Source organism: Thermobia domestica, chromosome 15, assembly GCF_964235325.1.
Source record: "Thermobia domestica chromosome 15, izTheDome1.hap1.1, whole genome shotgun sequence".
Classification (NCBI taxonomy): domain Eukaryota; kingdom Metazoa; phylum Arthropoda; class Insecta; order Zygentoma; family Lepismatidae; genus Thermobia; species Thermobia domestica.
In genome coordinates this window covers 15,972,788-15,993,528 of record NC_137468.1, presented here as the reverse complement: position 1 = coordinate 15,993,528, position 20,741 = coordinate 15,972,788, and the positions used below count along the sequence as shown (strand labels likewise).

The window sequence follows — 20,741 nt, the reverse complement described above, 5'->3', positions numbered from 1 at the left end:
TCCACTATATACACGAAAAGGATTCTACTATTATATAAATAAATACATGGATATCGTGAGATCTCCGCAATAGGTATATTAAAAATCCCACACAAGCGAGAAATTATAAGGAGGTCGCTGGCAAGAGGATGTGATAAAATGTGGGTCGTAATAAGAATTAGGTTCAGAACCACTGTTCTAGACATTAATGCAGGCTGAATTTTCAGCTGTATATTTTCTAACTTTTTTCTTTCTTTCTTTTTAAGAATTTGTAGGTAACTTTTGCATAATTATGTGAACTATAAACTTAGTATAGTAGATACCTTTTATTAATGTACTTCTGACAGTTTGAGAAGTTTAAAGGCTGAGTCCCATTTTCTCGGAACAACATAACAGTACCCAAATTATGCTAACAACCAACCCTCCCATAGACACATCCTATCTGCTAACGTGTCCTTCGATGTCCAAAACTTCCAGAAGCATCTGAAACACCCTTAAAAAAATTAACTAAAGAAAAACTTACATAATTTTCAAAGCTCATTTCTGCCTAACACGGATGGAAGCATGATTCTCTTTTTACATAGTTGAACTGAAATATCCATACTATATATATATATATATATATATATATATATATATATATATATATATATATATATATATATAAACAATACCTTCACACACACAAAGCGACAAATTGTCTCCAAAGACAACAAGGCAATACAGAAACTTGTCAGTTTCAGCGACTGCCCTGCAACCAATCATAAATAAGCCCCACACGGAGTTTGGTGACATTCTATGCCACTTACGGTATGGCGGCACTGGACACAATCATTGGTATAAAAAGAACCACTGGAAAAGTATGAGAATTTGGTGCCACTGCCTCATGGTTAATCAGGAAACAACAAAATTTTCTTAGCTCTTAAGCAAAAGCACAAGAGAGAGACATACAGCATACACAAAGCGATACATTAGGTAGTACTCGTAATTCAATGGAATTCTTGGATTTCAGATTCAAGGTAACTTGGAAACTTAATATGTTTTTTAAACCATTGAAGATTATAAAAATCAGAATTACTGGCAGTCAAAAACTGGGAACAGTAACAAGAAACAAAGAAAGAAAAAACCAAAAAAGCTATGCGCCGAGCTTGTTGGCAACCTGGCGTCCGGGATTTTTCGAGTCCTGGCTGTAAGTACATTGTCGTGCAAGTCCTACATGACTTTATAGTCTTCAGAAACAGTAGGAAGATATCTTACTTAACCCTTAATTACTAACCCAGGGTGAAAAAACACCTGAGAGAATTATTTTCGTTTATCGTCAAATGAGGTTAGCACCTACAAAACTGTCTTTCGGTGTGTTTTATTTGTTTCTTATCAATCAGTATGCTAGTGGCAGTGGAAGTGTACAGACGTCTGGAGTTTGACTACTACATTGAGCATAGGGTGAAAATACACCCTGGGTTAGTAATAACGTAACTGTTTACTGAATTTATTTTTTAATTTTAGTTTGTGACACAAGCTGTGAAACATCAGTATTTACTTCCTATAGTACGTCAAGGAAGGCTGATTTAGAGGTAGTCCCAGAGTATCAAATCTTGAATTTCTTACTAGAGGACAAATATTTAGATGAAGATGGAGGCCCCCCTCCAAAAATAAATAAATAAATAAATAAATAAATAAATTTAAGGAAAAAATGGTAAAATCTGTGATATATCTTAAACTATTGTTGGGTTAGGTTAAGTTAGGTTCTGTTCAAAGCTGGCGTGACGCTCCGGCAGTAATATCAAGGAAAGGAGGTTGATTTTTCACCCGGGGTTAGTAATAGTGTGGTTATACAAATGGTTAGTAATTAAGGGTTAATGCAGATACCTTATTTATTTTTTACTTCTGTCCTATTCTAATTTTATTTATCGCTTCGTAATAGCAATAGCTTAGAGAAAATTATAACAGAAAATGTAAAGTAATAATATTTTATTAAAACTGAAATAATATTTTATTAATAACTATAAAACATGGAATATTTTCTACAAAGTTGTTATAAAATTGACAAATATATATTTAGAAGCATGCATAGTTAATCTATAGAAACACTGTTTATTGTAATTTTTTAATATCTTTCTGAGAGTAAACTCTTAATGGGACTTCAACACAATTTTTCCCAAAATATGAAAACATTGTAAAACAGTGAATAAATCATGTTATTATCTGATAGTAACGTTGGTATGCATCTCTCCTATGTCACATTTTGTGAAAAAGAATTTAATTGTTTCATTGGTAATAATAAATATCGAGGTGCTACCCAAAATTACCGACAATTTTCTCCTAATAACCAGGAAACTTACCTTACATCTAAATTCCTACCGTTACCTTCAAACTAATCACTTCGGACTTGCATGCAACGAGTCAAATGATTTTCCAATTACTGGAATTCCATTGGCTGGGTATAATGTGTTCAAGAAACAGGTTGAAATCGCAAAGTGAGTGGCAGACAGTTAATCTTGTTGATCTAGAATAGTTGTTCTTAAATAGACGAAGTTGCAATTGTATGTTCTGTTCATTCGCTAGAACGCGCTGACATGTCCCGCATGACAGTTGAACTCATAATTTATAGAACAATAGACTTACATTGTATCTCCGTATTTCTTCTGCTTACTTTGTCAAATATTTTCATTATTTCGACTCTCACGGAAGCAGGGGCGAATCCAGGGGGGGGGGGGGCGATTGCCCCCCAGAAGAGGAAACTTTCTTATTTTATATATATAAATAAAACCCATCCCAAAGTTTGGAGCCCTTAAAAGTAGCAGTATGACAACCCATCGCTCCCCCCCCCCCAGAAGTCGGTCCTGGATCCGCCCCTGCACGGAAGTCATAGTCTTAATTTCTGATTGCTGAAAACTAATTATTTTTTTATTCTGTGTTGTTTTGTAGTATTCATTTTCTTTTACAGGACAGTACAAAACAAAACAGGATAGAAAATAGTGAGTTTTCAGCAATCAGAAGTAAAGGTTCTTCACCATGGCTCCCGTGAGGGTTGAAATACTGAAAATACTTAACAAATAAACAGAAGAAATACAGAGATACACTCATGTCCAAAATTATTGTCGCATGTCTATAAATATGTTGTTGTAGGAATATAATTTGATAACTAACTCACCCAGTATTTCTTATAATGTTAGTATGTGTATAATCAGCAAAGACATGTATGTGGCAAATTTCATGTCAAAAACATAGTAAATAAGAACAATAAAATGAAAATAAAATTTTCTTGTCCATTTAGCAACATTTTGTTTTACCCATTCTAATTTTCGTATTTATACCTCTTTTTCTATGAATTTTACCACAAATATATATTTCCCGATTATACACATAGTATCAGCATTAAAAGTTCCCTGCAAAATCATTATCAAATTATATTCATACAAGAAGACAGTTATAGATATGCGACAATCATTTTGGACATAAGTATACATGGTTAACATCATTCTTCTATATTAAGTAATTATGTCTGGATTGTTTGCCTTTTGTCCGCGAGGATTACTTCACGAACTTTCGCGATCATGCCTGGAGTTAAGCATGATAATGGTTGACTTAAGTGTTTGTGATTCTTTAAAGACTTCCGACAAGGAAGTATTTGTGCATCCAGATTGATCTATACTTTTTGTCTTATCTTCTATATATATATATATCCGATTTCAATGTTAATGTAAGTTCAAAAATAAAATCTTTCGATTTAACGTGCCACGTTTATGCCCCTTAGGCTAAGGGAGATGACGATTAAAGGAAGTGAATGATGACGCAAGAACTGGTGGAATGAGAATGTAGAGGGAAACGAGAGTACCCTGAGAAAACCCAAGGACACGATATGTCCATCAACAGACTTACTTGGCGGGGATTCGAACCAGGAGCACCACTTATCAGAGGTAAGAGCTCTACCACTGAGACATTTTGTCCCCTATTAATGTAAATGCATTGATGATTTTTCTGAGTAACTGAATTAAGGTGTAATTCGGTATGCGATAGTGTATTCTTCGAAATACATTTAAACGAATTTAAGTATTGGCCACTGTAAAGTACGCCAGTATTTCTGTTTAGAAAATAATTTTATATCCGATAAATACTTATTTCTTGTACTATTAATTATTGATTGGACATTCTACATTTTTAGTACGTCAGCAAAGAAAAGTAAGCATGCTGTACTACTTCAGAACTATTTTGGAATAACTTAAATGTAACCGAGATGTACTGAAAAAGAAATGCATATACTTACTGACCTTAATTATTTCAGATTCTGATAATTACTGAACTCTGATTTACTGACAACTGTTACAAAGTATAGTAGCCCTATCTACTAATTTTAACTGCAAGTGATAACTGTCGTAATAAAATACTACCTTTGAATCAACTGTTTTGTTCTTTCAGAAATACTGAATAATTTTTAGTTAGAGTTGTAATTATAAATTTTTAACGTATATATTTTTCCACAACAGTAATAGAGAAACCACCAGGCTCTAAGCGCATTTTATATTAAACGTTAAATTATTTATTGAAGTTTAGTTCCAAGGATTATCTTTTAGACTTATTTCATATTTTCAGTACTCATTCATATGTTCTCTGTTGCCAGATATAATTATATACTGTATAGTATGTATTACTATCGTATTACTTATCATATTACAATCAAAAATAAATTACTATTTCATTATGAAAAGATGCCAACAGAGGAGACGTTTTCCTCATGTATAGAGCTTCAGAAACTCAAAGGATCAGTCCTCTCCCTCAGTAAGCACAAAACATTATCCAAATGATGCCAACAACTGACCTTCCCACCAGCACAAGCTACCTGTAAATGTGTCTTTCGATATTGCCATATTTGTAAAAATTTCCGAAATCTCAGACCTGTATACACACAAACACAGACACGCAAGACAGACAACTGTCAGCTTCATCAACTATTCTACGACTGACCACAGATAAGCCCTACAATGGGTTTGGCGACATTCTCAGCTGTCTATGCTGTGGTGGCATTGGACAGAAACTGTACACGACGAAAGCATACAGCGTATACTATACATAAAAATAAACATATACAAATATTCTAGTTGTGAATTGGCAGTTGATATCTGAAAATATAAACACAACTACCCATACAAAGGCGGATTATAATTCTTGTTTGATTTCAAGTGCTCGATATAATTTAATATAACTTCAAAGCCAATTAATTAAATATTATTATTATCACATAACTTTCTATTATGTTTGAATGGTTTATATATTAGGTGCACCTAAAGTACTTTTGTGATTAATAAGCAAAGTTATCGGTTACCAGAGAACTAGTTCTCCTTGCCCGCTACGCGATTTGTTAGAAATGACAAGAAACTGCACTTTTATGGGCTACCACCGAAAGTGTATTGCAATAGGAAAAAGGATAATGTAGATTTGCATATTAGGGCTGACCGAGAAAGCGGAACGAGGTCCTCAAAGTATATTTCATAATTCAAAATAAAAATATGTGAAGAGGGAACCTATGGATGAGTACTGATACTGAAAATATAACAAACTGAAGTGAATCGAACTCACGAGAAGCTCCCGCTGTGTAAAACTGTGGGACATAGACTCTGTTGACGAACCGAGTTCAGGCGCCAAATATAGCTTTATCCCTTAGACGATGGGCTACTTGACCACCAAATTTTATTCAGATCTGGCCAGTAATTACCGAGCCCAATCACTGATTGTAAACTCTTTATAGAGTCATTAACTCTGTATATGATGCTTCTTTACTGCAAGCTGATATAGATATGCTATGTAACTGGTGTACTACCTGGAATTTAGCTATAAACCCCAACAAATGTTCTATCGTCTCCATCTCTTTAAAAAAAAATGTGCTTCTTCAGATTTACAATATCAACAATACACCTGTTAAATGCGTGTCATCTCAAAAGATCCAGAGCTATGAAATTACTTGGTTTACTTTATAGATTTCCTGAAATAGAAAGTCTCCCTCCCTTACAATGTTTTGTAAGGCCTATATTTCCCCGATTATTGAATACTGTTCACTTGTATGGAATATGGCAGTACCAACTAACCTGTCACGCATTGACTCGATCTTAAACTTTTTTTATAGCCATAGTTAGATTTAGAATTCCCGAGTTACGTGACCACGCGAGACAAGAAATAATGTCTATAATAAACTTATGTACCCTAGACAAACGACACCGAGCTGCAGACCTACTTTACCTATATAAGATTATCAATGGTAAAATTGATTCTGATTTTTTTATTATCACAGATTAATTTTTGAGTTCCTCCTCGGCGAATTCGTACTCTTAACTTGCTAACTTACGTGACACCTGGATTATTAATTGTAAAACGCTCACTGTTTTATATACTAGCGCTTGATCATAATACATTGCTAACAGGTTGTAATATTTTTACTCCTTAACAAAACTTTAGCACTGAGCTAAACAGAATATTGTAAATTTAGAAGTGAACCTTCTTTGTTTGTATTTATTTTTTATTGTTTTTATTTTATTTCATTTGTAATCGTTATGTTGTTCAGTTTCAGTCTCTTGACTTCACACTGTATGAAACTCTGTGAATAAATAAATAAACATATACAGCGATCTCTATTCCTCGCACATTGGGCTACTTTCCACCAAATTTGGATCAGATCCACCCTGTAGTTACCATATATACAAATACAAACACATGCACTTGGAGTGAAACTATAACTCCCGAATACTTATGTCGAGAACTAAAAACATGTTCCTTACATTCTAGAACTAATTATAATTTCATGTGGTTCATCGGTAAGTGAATTCTTCTTTGGTATATATTTATAAATTAAGGATATCAAATTCTCAACAATAACTTACTTCCAATGATACTTTTTCATTTTTAGTTTCAACTTCGAATCTGAGCTCTGTGTCTGGATCTAATTTATATTCCTGTGCCTTTGGATCTTTTTCCTTATCTTCAGACATCTCGAGTAGATAACTTTAAAGTATCTACAACTGCTTCATATTTACTACCTGAAAAAACAAAGATCTTATCAAAAAACTAATTAATAGTGAAAATACAACAGGTTGCTTTAAAAACACTCTGCCTTTAGAGGTCAAAATTAACAGCTTATTTATTGTAACTTTTGTCCTTCTTCCAACAACATTATAATCCTGTCTCTATATATTTTTTGCACAATCCTTGCTTACTCGCATACCCACTCTCACTAGCGCAACGCTGCTTCCTACGGACGCACCTCCGCGCGGGACCTATGCTGCTGTCCTACCCTGACTCGGTATTGATATTCTTCTTTTAAGTGACCATCTAGCACAGGTTGGTTCATGTTTTATGGCATCATATGCTATGTATTTACCTATATACCCATAACGGGTAAGCCCTCCTAATGTGAACCTACGCTAAGTAACGCAACTCCTCCTTCAAAAGAAACAAAATTAGTCGTATATTTATAATAAAAACTTACACAATTATGTACATGTTTGTATCAAACTATTGGACTATTCTGCGGAACAAACGCCCAATCCTTTTTCATATGGACTTACTTATTTAAGCATCTTACAGGATTTTACATTAGTAACCGTACACTTCTAAATATAAAATAGAGCTGTATCACTTAGTACTTGCCTGCAGATATTTGTTCCTTATGCATGTTTCTTCCCACGCAGAGTACTGAACTTTGCAAAATGTAGTAAGCATAAAACTGACCTGCACAATTTCTTTTGCAAGTTTTACCAACATATGGTTCCAGCTTGTAAAAGGCACCGAATGAACTTAAAAGCATCCAGTCGTTACGAAGTAGCTTTTATATTCTTTACTTGTGCACAGTGCTTGTACCTGATTTAGGTCCTTGTGCCGCAAAGCAGGTTCAAGATGTGAGTTAGGTTAGGTTGCGTTAATTTCAGGGTTCGCAGAAAAAAAAAAAAGTCAGTAGGTACTTTTGGGTAAAACCCACCGAGAAAATAAGTAAAACTCATAACATCCATCTCCAAAACCATACTTCAAAACTTGAACTGAAATGATAACCGTAATCAGATCATAATTAGTTTCTTCAATCGTGTTTCTCAGAACGGAATTTTGAAATGAAAACGAAATTCTTAAGATTTACGTCCCACGATTATGCCGGTTAGGCTAAAGGAGACGGTGATGATGAGAGATGAATGAAATGGTGGAATGAAGAAAGTGGGAGGAAACGGGAGAACCCCGAGAAAACCTACGAGCACGGTGTTTGTCCACCACAAAGTCCACACGGCGCGAGCTGGGATCGAACCAGGGACCCCAAGCACCGGAGGTAAACGCTCTACCACTGAGCCACCGCGCCTCCATTTCGGAATTTTGTTTAAATATGTATTTATCAAAAGAGAATCTCCAGAACAGAATGCCACTAACAAAAAACTTACAAAAATTGTCTGGGAATCATACATAATGAATTTAGTTCATGCTCGATTAAATTCGGTGTAACGGTGTTCGACTGTAATCTACGACACACACACACACACAAAAAAAAAAGTGGGATTACATTCCCTTTGTTTTTGTAGTACCTACTCACGTATTAGTGCAAATAATTCTTTTAAAGTGTCTTTCTTCATGTGTCAATTAATTACAAGTCGAACATGCTTCACTTAAGTCAGTATATCTCAACACTAAATTTGGATAATTAACCCTTAGTCGGTAATATCCGTCTCCCAGGCGGATGTACGATATTCTTTTCTTCAGAGTTGGTACCCCTATTCAAGGTATGATCTGGTATTTCACCTATGCTTCAGTCTAGGGTTGACTGTACTGTTTTGTGCAGGTGGTCGCGTGTCTAGCTCATTGTTGCAAACTTCGATGTTTATAAAGTTATTCTACCCCGTCTCGCAAGCGGATATTACTGTAAAGGAAATATATTTTGTCCGTCTAAGGGACGGATATTACGTTATACTGACAACTATTAATATTTGGGTGTTTCTTTCGTTTCGAAAATCTAAATATTTTAAGATGTCAAGTAGCAAATATATATCACAAAGGAGTAGGGCTATACTTCAAAAGACTATATAGCACTTAGAGATGGCTATAAATCAGAAACTGATTATGAATAGGGGTCCGATAATTCGTATGTTCCTGAACAAGATCATTTATCCAAAACAGGTCATGACAGCAATCCAGAAATAGAGTTTAATGATGCCAATAACATAGCTGATAAAGGATACAACAATTATGAGAATAGTGATCAGAATAATAGACAAGTACAACAGAAACAGATAATGTTTATTGCAAAAAAATAGTTGTATCAGATGGAGTTGCAAGAAGCCAAATTTGGGTACTAAAACACCTAAGGAAAACGTGATAAAAATTAAATTGTTATCATGGTTAGGACCTCCGAATCAGTTACGGAATTTTCCAAATCTAGAGAACATCTGCCATTTATTTTTATAAAAATTTAGACCGCATTAGTGTAAAATGGAAGTGATGAAAAGGAAGTTACATAACTCCTCCTCAAGTTATAAGAATACAGTAGAGCGTCGATTATCCGAAGTAATTGGGGGACATGGGTGTTCGGAAAACTGATTTGTTCGGATAATCGAACTGTACATGTTTATTTGCCAAAAAGAAGTACTGTACAGTAAATTCACAGCCAGTGCCAAACCGACAGAAGTGTGCTGATTGTTGAAACACAGCGACTGGCGGCTTGGCCGGTCAGCAGCGCCTTATGAAGGCCCCATTAGAAGCAATGTTCCGCCAGCGGTGGCTCAGTGTGGCGACTACTGTGGGAAACTTGGTTTGGGAGTGAGGGGGATGATGGACGGTAGGGTGGGAAAGTAACAGGTGCGAGCGAGTACACAGTTCGGTTGACCGACGTTCGGATAATCGACGCTCTACTGTACTGACAATACTAAAATGGAAGCGCTTATTGCTTTGATGACTTTGTGCTCCATTTTCAAGTTGAGGCGTGAGAGCTTGGTGTCACTTTTATCAACTGACTGCTTTAGACTTCATCCTTTTCATGCAATCATGTCCCTCAAAAGGTGTGAACGTTTGCTGGCGGCTCTTATGTTTGATGATTCATCTATTCGTGAACGAAGGAAATGAAAGAATCCTCCAGTAGTAGTATCTAATGTTTTCAATAAATTCATTTCTAATTGCCAAACGACATATTCTATTGGGATGCATATATGTGTTGTTAAAACTCTACAAGTATATGTTTAGAAATGGATTCTCAGTGGTGAAGCACGTTGTAATGAACTCATGGGTACACATAAATGAATTACGACGTGTTTCATATTCAGTTTATGAATTTTGTTACTTAGAATCAATTCTCTGGGTGTAACTAAACATAATTGAAAACTGACTTTCACCACTTTGGCTTCAAGCGTCTTAATTGTATGTGTCCGTCTCTCAGGCGGATGTTACTGTTAAAGCTTTTCGTTTGTATGTCTCTTAACCCTTAGTTGGTAACATTCAAAAGGTAACGAAAAAGATATGAATTAAAAAAGGAAACAAAATCTCCTGTTATGATAATTACAAATGCATGAATCAGACTTTTTTTTTTTTTTTTTTTGAAATACACAATTTGCTGAACCAAAGATAATACAAACGCTTCATTTACAAAGTGAAATTAATTAGGATCTACCTCTATTTTCTTAACACATGAGTCCCTCTTCTTTATATGTAAATTAATGATTTTAAATATATATATATATATATATATATATATATATCTTCGGCAGATGTGACCCTTTTCGCTCACGATATACCACTCAGCTAGTGAATGGAAAAAATGAACTGGAACAGAATGCTAGGCAAACACTAAATGAAGTATCCTTTTGTATGATGCTGAAATATCCTTTGCTATTAACATTAATGGTAAGTGCAGTAAACTTATATACATTAACTTATACCTCGATAAAAAAAAAACAAATACAATTAATTAATTATACAACACACTGTTCATTTGTAGATCTTACTATAGGTGATAACTAAACATGGGAGTCCCATATAGAATAAGTTACTAATAAAATAAATAAAATATGTTATACTCTAAGAATTATTAGAAAGAAGGTACTTTGAGAAAATTAGCCGAAACCTTGTATCATTCTTGTTTTAACTCAATATTACAATATGGTATCACGTTCTGGGAAAATTCAAGTCAGAGGCTCAGTGTCCTAAAAATTCAGAAGAAAGTAATAAGAATACTTCATGATAAGGAATCTGAATTTCATGTAGACAATTGTTTAAGGAAGTGAATATACTACCATTGGATAGTTTATATTTGTATCGTCTCTTTTACTCATCAACTTTCATAACAAATAAGGATGTACATAATCATAACACGCAAAATAAGAATGATTTTCATTTGTATAATCACCGATCAGCAATATATAACGAAAATGTAAGTTATAGTGGTGTTAAGTTGCACAAAATACTATATGTTACCTGTTGGTATAAAATATAAAAAGGGTAATAGTATACATGAGAACTCCCTCATCTGCGTTTCTTCTGTGTTCTATTACCACTTCTACATGAAATACCATAAATTTTCTACGTAGCGCAATAGTGAGAAGTATCCATGTGCACAAGACATGCGATATGCGTTCCCCACACACACAAATAGTCATAGATAAAGTACAAGGGCACTACACATGCAGATATAAAGTACAGGTACGTTTTTTTTTTTTTATTTTCGTATCAGTCGATAAGTAAATAAAAGTCGCTTTGTTACCCCCTTTGTAAGTTCGTACATACTCAATGAATAATCCCTAAAAGTATGAGCGTCCTCCTCCTTCGGGAACTGATGCAGCTTTATGTATACTATATCCGAAAATTCTTGTTATACGATTGAGGTGTGCATAAATCTCACAACATTTATTTTACTCATGGATTTTTTTTTTTTTTTTTTTTGTACGAATGATACATGTTACACTCACCTGAGGAGATTCCTCATATCTGTAAGTTCATACAAAAGAAATTAAATTGAAATTCAAATAATTGAATAAAAAAATAAGTTGCATTAAAAAGTAGATCGGGAAACTCCCGAATTCTTCTTGCGTATCTAGTGTAATACGTGACGTATAATACGATTACTGCATGTTATTGTTGAAAATATTTTTTGTGATCCTGGTCAACAAACAGGTTCTCCTTCTTACTCGAGTGCAACTAATGTTGCCCGGTCATACATTAAAAAAATACTACTGTAGCTGCGTGATAGTCTTATTTCAATATCTACATTTATTGCCACATCACTCACACTCACATAAATTATTATACATCCATAGCAAATTTCTCCTGCAACTGCGATCATAGGTACTAAACTAGGGATGTCGTTCGTCCCAGAAACTCCGGAACCGTCACGGAATCGAGATCTGCGTCCCGGATTTCAGCGAAGAAGAAAGGAAGGAAATATAATCGTTTGCTTTTTTCACAGCATTCATTAGGCCAGAGACAAAAAGTTTTACCAGGGGGGGGGGAATCATCTGCTTACGGTTGCTTAACAGGGAGGAGAAGGTATACTGAAATAACTAAAACATATAATTACGTAATACTTGGACAACTCTATCTAATGAAAGAAAGTAAATTAGTATATAACACTTCTTTTCATTTTAAGCATTTTAAAGATACTCGTAATTTAGTATCGTCCCGAATTTTCATTTTTGAAATATGGCAACCCTATACTAAACTTCAGAATTTTACAAACTAGTAAACTTCGGTGACACACATATGAATAAAAAGTTTATTGAACGGGATGCAAAGATCACTGACGCATGTAGAATTGCTTTCTGCTTTTCAGATGCTTTTCCCTGAAAGAGGAAAAATGCTCACAAACAAAATGCTCAGCTGTGAGGCAGGGAGTTTTTCTTTGAGCAAGATTCCACGAAACCTGTTTATTTATTTATTTGTGTATGTGTTTGCTTCAAGTTCAGCAACATTCAACAGACAATTAACGAAAATTTAGGGGAACCAATTTGTTTTTTACCAATGACAATAGTCACAGGAAGCCTGTAACTGGAAGTGCTCTTTTGAAAGAGTCTTCCGAAAGATACGCTTGCCGTTGCAAGGTGTATACTGAATAGTAATCGGTAAGTATAAATTCCAATTACCTTAGAATTAACATATCAAAATTATCGAATGTCAAGACATTCTTTCAGAATAAAGCATGAATTTTCAGTTAAAAAAAAGAAAGATTTCATTAATTCTTGAAAAGTTTTTTTCTTCTACTTTAAAATTCTGTTCATAATGTTGAAGCCGTCTTGTTTTAAATGGGAAAATCTCTTCTTCAGTCTTTTGTGCACGCTCTCTAACGGTTCTAAAACAGGGCGGTGCCAAATATCAGAATAGTTTTAAGGCATTAAGGTCTTATATCAAATCGCCACTTTGGTATGCTATTCACGTCACTTTGGTTTCTCTTTTCAGTTGTTTCGTTTCGAAAATAAAAGTGAACACACTCTTCGTTTTTACTAAGAGTAAGATATCCTACTGAGCACAGTATTCTGTACTTTTCAAAGCAGAGTGTATCTCTCTCACACATACACAAACCTCCCAGTGTCTCAAAACAACACCGACAACGTTTGGGAGATGTTTCCTGACACCAAGATAAGACAAAAAGTATAGACCATCCTGGGTGCACAAATGCTTTCTTTCGGAGTTATAGGCTGCCGAAAGCATGGAAAAATGAACTTTAATGGCCTATAGCTTCAAAACTATGGGACCTACCGTAGGCAGGTCAAGACTTTACTTAGGAACTAGTATGTGAGCTATCCAAAAATACATGTCTGAGAATCTTTAGGTATTCACGAAGCAATTTTTATAGAGGGAGTTTGGCTACACGCATACCATTTGAAGCACTCACTAACTACCTCCATAAAAATTGTTGCGGAAGCACCGCAAGATTCTGAAACTTGGATATTTGGATAGGACACATACTAGTTCCTAAGTGAAGTCTTGACCCGACTACGGTAGGTTCCATAGTTTTGAAGCTATGGTCCTTTAAAGTTCAATTTTTCATGTTTTAGTCAGCCTGTAAGTACGAAAGGAAGCATTTGTGCACCAGGATGGTATATACTTTTCGGCTTATCTTGGTGTCAGAAATCACCTCCCAAACGTTATCGGCGTTGTTTTGAAACCCTATATATAGAGGTTGTTTTGAAACGATACATATATGTTTATCACGGCTGCCAACTGTACGGGTTTAACAACTCAGATACGGATGTACGGGTTGCTATTCAAGATGTACGGGTGAACTAATAATTTTGACACTGGTTTTCTTTTGGTTAAAACCAACAATTTCATCACTACTGTTATTATTTAGCAAACTAAATAAATAAAATAAAAAGTAGTCTCATTTGCCTACCCTACTATGATCACATTCACAAAGTAAGATACGAACCGAGTGGTAACAAAAGCCAAAAAGTCAATTTTTATGGTTTTCTCTGTGCTCAAACTTTGAAGAATGAAGATCTAACTCCGAGAGACGTAAACGCATTTCAGTGGGATGTGGACGCTTTCTTCGTTAAGGCGCAGTCGTATGAAAAGGACTGGTGAGATTACGAAAATTCCGTATACAAATATTGTGTGAATTTAGAAAAAATAAGAAAGAAAAATAAAAACTCAATTGGTCTGATGTTACTGATATTTTGAATCATGTTAAAGTCAACGTAAACAACGACAGCCTGTATTCAAAATTCACTACTTAAAAGAAAGAAAAAAAAAATGCAAAACGAGAGTGATTAGTCTTCTTACTCAACTATACTTAACTGTAACAAACTATACCTTACTCAACAGAGTTGTTTAATTTAGCTGTATTTGTATTATGAATACCTGCAAGCAATTCATCTTGTGAAAGAGTGTCTAGTATGATTAGAAATGCTTTGACTGACGCAAAGTGGCTGGGTGCCTGAAAATTTACTGAAATCTGAACTAATGGTAAAAATTAACTTTCACTTGACCTGTAAAGAATTTCTCTTATTTAAGAAAGAATCCTGCTGTATTGAAACGTGCTAAAAATGAAAACAGTTAAAGTCTGTTCAAAAATAAATGTTAATTACACTTTTAAATCAATTTTATTTTGTTTCTCTAACAAATATTGCTAAATACAAATAACTTTTAAAAAAAGTAATGGATTTATTTGTTTCTGGCTGTTCGAAACTTCAAGTATAAGTTAAAAGAAATTAAGAAGAAACTAAGTTAATCGCTGTGTGGATAATAAATAAATGATATAAAATGCCATGAGCCGATCAGTCCAAAACTGTATACCTACTTTTGGACCACCCTGTATATTAAATTTGTCCCAACCGTCTGGAGTGGCCTCGACTACAGGTATCCTACCATAATCTACTTTGAAAAATACCACTGTCTACGTATATATGTATGCTAAATTTTGCTGCAATATCTAGAATACTTATGAGGGAAAACATTTCTCAGTCCTGAAAATACAAATGAGATACTACCAGAGAATCGAACGCAGTAACAACATTTTTATTCTTCTAATATACCACACATTACACTCAAATTACACACACTATTACCATTCACCTATATAAAAAGAATGAAACAAACCTAGATACATAACAGCTAACAGAGGAATCACTTCCCTTGCTTAGCATAGAACCAATTTTGTTCTCTTCATACACATCATCGCTGACCTGCCTTGACCCTTCGGACGCATGCACCTGCTCCGCCATGCATGGAATCAGTTAGACAGCATTCGTGCTTCTCGATTACTATCTAGCAGAAGTTGGTTTGGCTTTTCCACTGTAATTTTATGCCATGTGTCCGGACGCTAGATTTATACGCAAGAGGTGAAAGAATTATAGGTTTTCAACAATTACTTTTGGTCACTTCCTTAAATATCATCTATACTAAGTGGGGTAGTCATGTCACCTAGCGCACGTGTTACAGAGGATAACAGCAAGGAAATTAGTGAAATAAATATAAATTTTCAACCATCATTTCGAGTTAACTGCTGTATCGGCCGGACCAATTTCAGAAAATATACCAGATGAATTGGAGAATTTATTTTGGGTTCGTGAGGAAGAATGAGTGAAAGTCAGATGAAGCGAATAGTTGAAGTTAAGAAAATACTTGTAGATGTTGTAAGCGGCACTATATATGGAGGTGGAGGGGAGTATTTGGCGGAGAGGTACAATTGTTATGATTTATGGGAAAGGCAGTGTGGAAATGATACGTAAATGACATGGTTGTTACATATCATGTTTGAGATTTATCGAATTGTACAAAAGTAAGGAGTATCAGCTGTTGAAACTGGGTAAAAGGCATGATCTATTAAACAGGCCAACAGTTTGTCGTAAGTGTAGTAACGAATTGAAAGTACAGAAAAGAAAAGAAACATCTAAGCAAACCTAATCTAATCTAACGTAATTTAGCAATTTTTATTCTATTTTATTTATGGCATTTAATATCTCACACAAAGCTGTGCAACACAAAAGCCATCAAATTTATGACATATAAAGTGTATTTCCATTATCCTTGTTTATAAGTATACCCACCGCCGTTGACGCACTTACTCACTAACACTCGGGCTCCTCTCTTGCGCTCCTACTCCGACTCGGTTAGACAGCATTCGTGCTTTATAGTGGTCATCTAGCACAAGTATGTTCGTGGTTTATGCACTAGTTTTTATGCCATACGTCCACACTGTATTTCGAAAAATAATCACTAGCATGTGAGCCAGGATCACAACTTAGTAGTTTGATGGACAAACTAAATAATATTCCTTTTTTGGTGCTGGTTTATTTGTGGTGCGCCACATTTTGGAAGATTTGCAGGTAAAATTCAATACTTTGCATGAAAAGACATATTTGTAAAGAATAAATTTCTGCAAGCGATACAATTAAATACAAAGTAATCACCTGTATTTAATGTTTACAAGTGTAGGGTTACTAGTGTAAAATCCTTACAAGTGGTTTACTATGGATAAAATAAGTAAGTGCATGTGAAATATGACCGTACTTGAAACTATTGTCCACAGGCTGTGTATTTCTGGACACTGTACAAAAGTTGTATTTAATGTTTAAAAGCGGAACGCTACTAGTAATAAACCATGAAAAGTGGTATTCAAACACGTATCACTGCCAAAATTCATTTGTGTTAAGTATCCTTCCTTATGCCTATCCCCACCGCGGCAGACGCGCCTGCTACCTAAACACGCACAGCCTCACAGACGCTCGGACCCCGTGTTTTCTTCCTGAGCTGACTCGGTTAGTTAAAACTCATGGCCACATAGCAAAGATTGTTTTGTTTTTGCCACTGTAGTTCTTATGGATACATCCGAACGCCGTATTTATACACAAGTTGTAAAAGAATTATACAGGTTTACGTTTGGCGCACCACTAGAAAAATCATAATTTTTTCACTAATTTGCACCTTATTGTACCCTAAAAAGTTTGGCCTAGACGACATGAAAATATCTCACTTGGCATAGATAATATTCTAGGGGGCCATCAGAAGTAATTGTTGAAAAATTACGATTTGTCTATAAATACGGCTTTCGGATGTGTAGCATAAATACTACACTGCAAACTACGAATCAACCGGTGCTAGGTGGCCACTGAAAATCACGAATGCTATCTAATCGAGTCAGTGCACGGCGAAACTGGTGGGCTCGTGTACTAGCACGCTGGTGCATCCAAAGGGAGCAGGCCTGTCAGCGATGGTGTTTATGTGCGCAAGCAAGGATAGTGTAAATAAGTGGGATTTAGCAATTGATACGAATTTCAATAGAACTTGTCATGGTTTCAAACTAGTAACTAGTAACGCTCTACTTGTAAATATAAAATACGGGTTCTGTACACTGTGCAGAAATATGTTGCCGGTGGAAAATAACATCTAATAGATCTATCGTTCATATGCACTCACTTATTACATCCGCCGCAAAGATGATTTAGAGTAGAAACCCTACACTTGTGAACCTAAAATATAGCTGTATTACTTTGCATTTAATTCTGACGCTTGAAGAAGTTCGTTCCTTATAAACATATCTCCGTGCAGTTTTACTATACGGATCCACAGATTGTAAAATGTACAGAAAAATCTGTGCAAGTATTTAATTTGCTCATTTTGTGTCAAGAACAGAACCCAACCAACACCATAACCCGTTCCTACTTAAATTACTCCTATCCCTACTCCGGGGGCGCGGGGGCTCAGTGGTAAAGCGCGTTAACCTCCGGTGCTTGAGGTCGTTAGTTCAATCCCAGCTCGCGCCAAGTGGACTTTGTGGTGGATAAACAACGTGCTCGGGGTTTTCCTGTTCCCTCCCACTTTCTTCATTACACTATTTCATTCACGGCATTTATTCCGAAGTTGGTCGTCCGATAGTTTTCTACCAAAATCTTAATAAAAGCTATTAAAATTTATAATTTTCAATTTGTACTTTCTTAACTGACTTTAGGCTTCCTTTCGTTACGAGATGGGGGAAAGGTTAGGTTAGGTTAAGTTAGAATCTAGAACAGAGATATCCTTGGACTTATTACCGCCACGTTGATAATATAAATGCTCATTTCTTTCCCACAATGCAACTATTCCGTTACCTTGCGCTCGCCAAATAGTCCCATGTTTATAACCGCTTATATATAACAAATAAACAGATTTCTCGATATCCTTTTATATCATGAAGCACACAAACGGTCAAATTATCTATATTTTCCCTGTAAATTTTATAAATTTTCCTAGAAACGGACGTCCAACTTTGGAACTTAACCCTCATTCACTTATCATCACCGTCTCCTTTAGCCTAACTGGCATAAACGAAGTACGTAAAACTCATACTACTTATAGTATGGATCCGTATAGTAAAACTGCACGCATATCTTTGCATGCTAGGTATTGAATTTTACTTATAAATACTCCAAAATGTGGTGCGCCAAAACTACACCTACACCACAATTGTAATTTTTCAACAATTACTTATGATGATCCCCTTGAATTTAACTATGCCATGTGAGATAGGCCTACTTTCACGTCGCCAGCGCAAGTCATTTAGAAAACAATAAAAAGGAAATTACTGACAGAATTCTAAATTTTGAACTATTATTTCGAGTGATGTCCCAAAAGTAAATCTGCAAGCCTTTTTTTATTTTCGTCTGGTCCGGGGTTATAGCAGTAATGGCATTATTTCCAATGGCGTGGCTAAACTTACACTGCACGGCTGGATTGTACACAAACACTAGTTCTTCAACAATGTATACAATATATACTGTAAACTGTACTTACGATATCCTACTTTATGAAACGCAATTCAACAAATCCAAACAATATAAACTTTTCCATGCATATTGCAAGAAATGTAAAATACACGTGTTAAAAATTAAAAATAAATAGTATTTTATTAACTCCATCCGTTAACAGCTATTGAGCTACGTCGACCCAATCACGAAAATTATATTAGGATTAGGACTAAAGATTTTTAGGCTTTCGGCATGTAGGGTAAACTAGGGCTGTTCCGATAAACGGATAATCGATAGCAATTCGATACAATTTCAAAACTAGGGATGGCCACATTTTTTCGAAAAATGGCTTTTTCGAAAACGAAAAACGAAAAATTTTTCGAAAAACGAAAATTTTTTCGGAAAACGAAAAACAATCGAAACAGAAGGACAAAGTTTGGAGATGGAACACGAAAGGACGAAACGAAACTGAAGAGAAATTTGTAGTTGCGAAAGAGCAACATTTCTTTCCCTGCCTGGTTTGATTGCAGTTGTAAACAAAAGAAAATAAACGCATCATTACATACAGATAAGCTTTACTGCTGGACTGAAATTGAATAGTATCTTATTTCGCTGATGCGGCGTGTTCTAATCGTAATAGCTATTTGAGACTGCTTTTATCTTGTACTCGCCTTTGCTGATACGGTACGAGGTTTCATATTCGCTGTGACTGCATATTTTGGTAACAATAAAAGATTGTTGTTTGGAGAAAGGACACGTGTCCTACGATATCAACACTTCTGATATGTTTATTGGCCTAGTGGGAGAAGCATTAGTTCGTTACGAGGAATACCCAACCGACGTTCATTATATCAGTTACCAACGCAGAGCTTGTTTCGAACTAACTGCAAGAAGATATTTTCGGGAAGTATTTACAATGGGAAAGTCGAATATATGGGAACATTTCACTCGTGAAAATGGTGGTGTTTCTTCAAAATGCAATTACTGTCAAAGTATTATCCACAATCGAAATTCAACAACTGGCTTGTGGTACCATTTAAGATCACGACACGTTGGTGTTATACAGGAAACATCAAGACAGCAGTCATTGGAAGAGATTATTGAGGCCGAGGGTGATCCAGAGATGAAGCTACAAAAGAAACAGAGGTAAGTGGTTGTATATAGGGTCTACATATCTATTGGTGTCATTTGAAGCTTCTACCTTCCTCCCCGAGTGGGGTAGATAAGATTTATTTAGGGGACACTCGTGTTTAACACTCTTAGGGTAAAAATGAAAAATAACGTGACACGAACACACTTAGTGGACTATTTATCTTTACACTCTTGTAACTTTTAGAATAATATAAAAAAGAAGGCTGAAATTTTGTTACAAACTAAGGGTGCTACAGTATCACGAACATCCACAAAGATCCAAATGTTTTAGGCTTCTATAACAGTAATTAATAACATGGACGGGCATGCACATCCACAGTACATTAGTGTTACATACTATGATCATGATATGATTTATTTCAAATAAATAGGTACAAAAAGTTGTCATCATAGGTATTCTGCCATTATTGGCAAGTTACTTACCGCAACTGAGAAGCTTCC

The 20,741-nt window shown here is 35.3% G+C and overlaps 1 protein-coding gene across 1 annotated transcript in view; it reads right to left on the bottom strand.

Moving 5' to 3' along the window:
- Window positions 1–19,380, bottom strand: part of LOC145672090 (protein CLP1 homolog) — a 56,280-nt gene extending 36,900 nt beyond the window's left edge. Inside the window, exons 1-2 of the mRNA XM_081741343.1 lie at window positions 19,195–19,380; window positions 6,852–7,007 (exon numbers count right to left, since the gene is read on the bottom strand). Coding sequence (XP_081597469.1) covers window positions 6,852–6,959 — 108 coding nt within the window. The 5' untranslated portion in view covers window positions 6,960–7,007; window positions 19,195–19,380. The remainder of the gene's footprint in view (window positions 1–6,851; window positions 7,008–19,194) is intronic.
- Window positions 19,381–20,741: the final 1,361 nt, after the last annotated feature.